Raw genomic sequence first — 3,064 nt, 5'->3', positions numbered from 1 at the left:
GTTTCAGGACCCCACCTTGATGTTTCAGGACCCCACTTTGGGTCCCGACCCCAACTTTGGGAAACACTGTTCTAGCCAGTAGAGAGCAGAAAGCTAACACCGTCCTCTGATGTTCACTGAAGGAAGCCTCTGCTGGAGCCACCCCAAAAAGAAACGAGTGGTGATGGATGAACAGTTCGTCCAAATAGTCCTGAAAAGGTGTCAAAGATGCCTTGCCAGTATCCATGTAGCTTTGGACAGGACCAGAACTCCAGCTTTAGCTGCAGTCTGCTCCGAGGCGGCGTCRGGCCTAACAGCCRYMGAGCTWGAATGWTTGCCTTTCCTCGRGTTTGTCGCCATTCTTCTACTCTTCCAGGCAAGAATCACTCAGGGGTCGAGTCCGGACAGACCAARTGYTCAAAACAGCAAGGACATTTAGTACAGAACCACAAACAGAACAAGTCRGAGCGGGAGCCCACGCGACACACGACTTACTCCTCCGCCATCTTCTACAAAATAAGGTTTTAAACTGAGGATGCTAGTATATTAAAATTTAAAATGAGATTCAGGAAGGTTTGGTTTACTTGGACTTCAATGAGCTGTAATGTTTTGCTTTACTCATTGAAAAGAATGACTTGAAAGTAAAAAAGGGAAAAAAAAGAAACCCAATATGCTGCAAAACTGTATGATAATAATCATCAATAAATGATACGAAGCAGTTTTAACTTATTTTTAGGTGTAAATATTACCACAATGATATACTTGACAAATAACCAGAAGTTAAGGCTCCAGAAAACAAACTCCACACAAATTTCAAAACTTGTTCAGCCCTTTAATTTGTTAAATATTTGTTGGTGGGCTTTTCATTTTCATTCTGCTGTGGACATTTAAAGCATCCATGATTCTTTCCTCTCAGGTATCCTGGTGTATCGAGCTCATAAGATCATTGAGTCGTGCCAGGAGGCCTTCATCCTTCGCCTGTTCAGACAGAAGAATAAAACTGGCTTCATTAAGGCCTTCACAGATAAGGCCACAGCTTTCTCCTCTGGCTTCTGTCAGGTCGAACGTGTCATGAGGAACCTGTTTGTCAAGAAGCTCTACTTGTGGCCCAGGTACAAAATAAACATGTTTTATTTGATCCGGTGTTCATGAAATTGCTTTATTTACTTTTTTTTTTTTCATCGTTCTTGTTAAACAGGTTCCAAGCGTCTGTGAACACAGCGCTGGACAAACACAAGCCAGAAGTGGTGGAGCTGCATGTGTCATTAACASCAGCAATGAGGGCCATCCAGAGCTCCATTCTGGACCTGATGAGCGCCTGTCTGAAGGAGCTGAAACGATATAACCCTACTCTGGAGGCCGAGGACCTGTCTCTGGAGAACACACTAGGAAATGGATTTGAAAAGGTTAAAAATGCAGCAGTGCTGCTACATTAATGTGTTAAAGGGATCCWCGATTAGTTGTAACATTAGACTTTATTTGATAAACATTTATTTTAACTGTAAAATAAAGACTGTAAAAATACTGTAGGCTGTTTAGTTTTGTAAATTTTTAAATATATATTTTAACACAGACGGAGCCATTTTATTTACACACAAAGCATTCTGGGTAAATGATGACCTGGATAGGTCCTCAGTGTGAGTGAGCTATATCCACCCTGAAGGTTAATCTTGGACAATATCTGATGATCGACTCTTTTAAATGAAACCAGAGAGCGTTGACAGAGAGGAGAAGGTAGAAATGACTCAGCCTGGAACTGAAAATATGGATGGAGGACAACAGAGCTGCTTCATGGAAGAAGAACCTCAGCTTAGCCTGTTAGCGTTAGCGCCAACGCTATATTGCCTTATATGTATTAGCTCGGTGCTAGTGTGACAAACAAACCAGCTAAACTGAGGTCCTCTCTATATTTTCAGTTCCAGGCTGAGTCATTTCTACCTTCTCCTCTCTGTCAACGCTCTCTGGTTTCATTTAAAAGAGTCGATCATCAGATATTGTCCAAGATCAACCTTCAGGGTGGATATAGCTCGCTAGCAGCCTCGCACCAATGACCTATCCACATCATCATTTACCCAGAATGCTTTGCATGTAAATAAAATGGCTCTGTCCGTGTTAAAATATATTTTTAAAAACTTAGTTTAAAATTTATAAAAACTAAACAGCCTACAGTATTTTTACAGTCTTTATTTTACAGTTAAAATAAATGTTTATCAAATAAAGTCTAATGTTACAACTAATCATGGATCCCTTTAAAAGCATGATGTGTTTTTTAGGAATGTATATCTTTTTACTCCCATCCAGACTGTTCGTCACTACCTAGACCCCCTGTGGCATCAGCTAGGAGCAAAAACTAAAGCCCTGGTTCAGGATCTCAAGGTGCTCAGAGTCCTTCTACTCTACCTCACTCAGTACGACTGCGTTACCTTCCTCAACCTGCTCGAATCTCTGCGCTCCAGCCAAAAAAACTTTGGCTCAAATTCAGGTAGGCTAAATTGTTTGGACTAGAATCACTTTTGGCAAACATTTAATTTAATCTTTGTTTACATTTGATTTAACTTATAAGGATGGCTGTTTCTGGACTCGAGCACCTCCATGTTTGTGAATGCTCGGGGCAGAGTGTACCGCATTCCGGAGACCAAAAAGAAACTCAAAGTAGGAGCAGACGCAGAGAAACCGAAGTCTTCCACTGCCTCAGGTGACCGAGGACGTGACAGATCTGCTCGTTTATTAGACTCCATGTCTACAGTCTGTCCTTTGTTCTGTTTATGGCTTCAGAGGTGAAGAGGGAGCTGGTGCTGGAGAGGAGTCCGAAGTGGGAGGCTTTGAGGGAGGTGCTGGAGGAGATCGAGAAGGAGAACAAGAACTCACAACATGAAGCAGGTTAGAACCCGGTGCTGTTAAACTCTGACATTAGTGCATCACGTCACCTCCGCTCACAACCAACACAGCACGTGCTGTATCAACAATTAGGATGTAGCCTTTTTTAAGTTTTCAAATTTATATTTTTAATCAAATAAAATCCAACTTTAAACATATGAATTTTTCCCTGTGACAACATGACAACACAAAATGACCAAATCAGTGT

The 3,064-nt window shown here is 41.5% G+C and overlaps 1 protein-coding gene across 1 annotated transcript in view; it reads left to right on the top strand.

Moving 5' to 3' along the window:
- The window catches only part of ercc4 (excision repair cross-complementation group 4), a 10,104-nt gene that overhangs the window by 1,846 nt on the left and 5,194 nt on the right, over window positions 1-3,064 (top strand). The window contains exons 3-7 of the mRNA XM_014033056.1: window positions 896-1,091; window positions 1,178-1,385; window positions 2,281-2,461; window positions 2,543-2,674; window positions 2,755-2,859. Of these exons, the coding sequence (XP_013888510.1) occupies window positions 896-1,091; window positions 1,178-1,385; window positions 2,281-2,461; window positions 2,543-2,674; window positions 2,755-2,859 (822 nt within the window). The remainder of the gene's footprint in view (window positions 1-895; window positions 1,092-1,177; window positions 1,386-2,280; window positions 2,462-2,542; window positions 2,675-2,754; window positions 2,860-3,064) is intronic.

This window comes from Austrofundulus limnaeus, unplaced genomic scaffold, assembly GCF_001266775.1.
Source record: "Austrofundulus limnaeus strain Quisiro unplaced genomic scaffold, Austrofundulus_limnaeus-1.0 Scaffold1613, whole genome shotgun sequence".
NCBI lineage: Eukaryota > Metazoa > Chordata > Actinopteri > Cyprinodontiformes > Rivulidae > Austrofundulus > Austrofundulus limnaeus.
The sequence above is the reverse complement of the archived record's forward strand: the minus strand, read 5'-3'. Positions and strand labels throughout refer to the sequence as shown.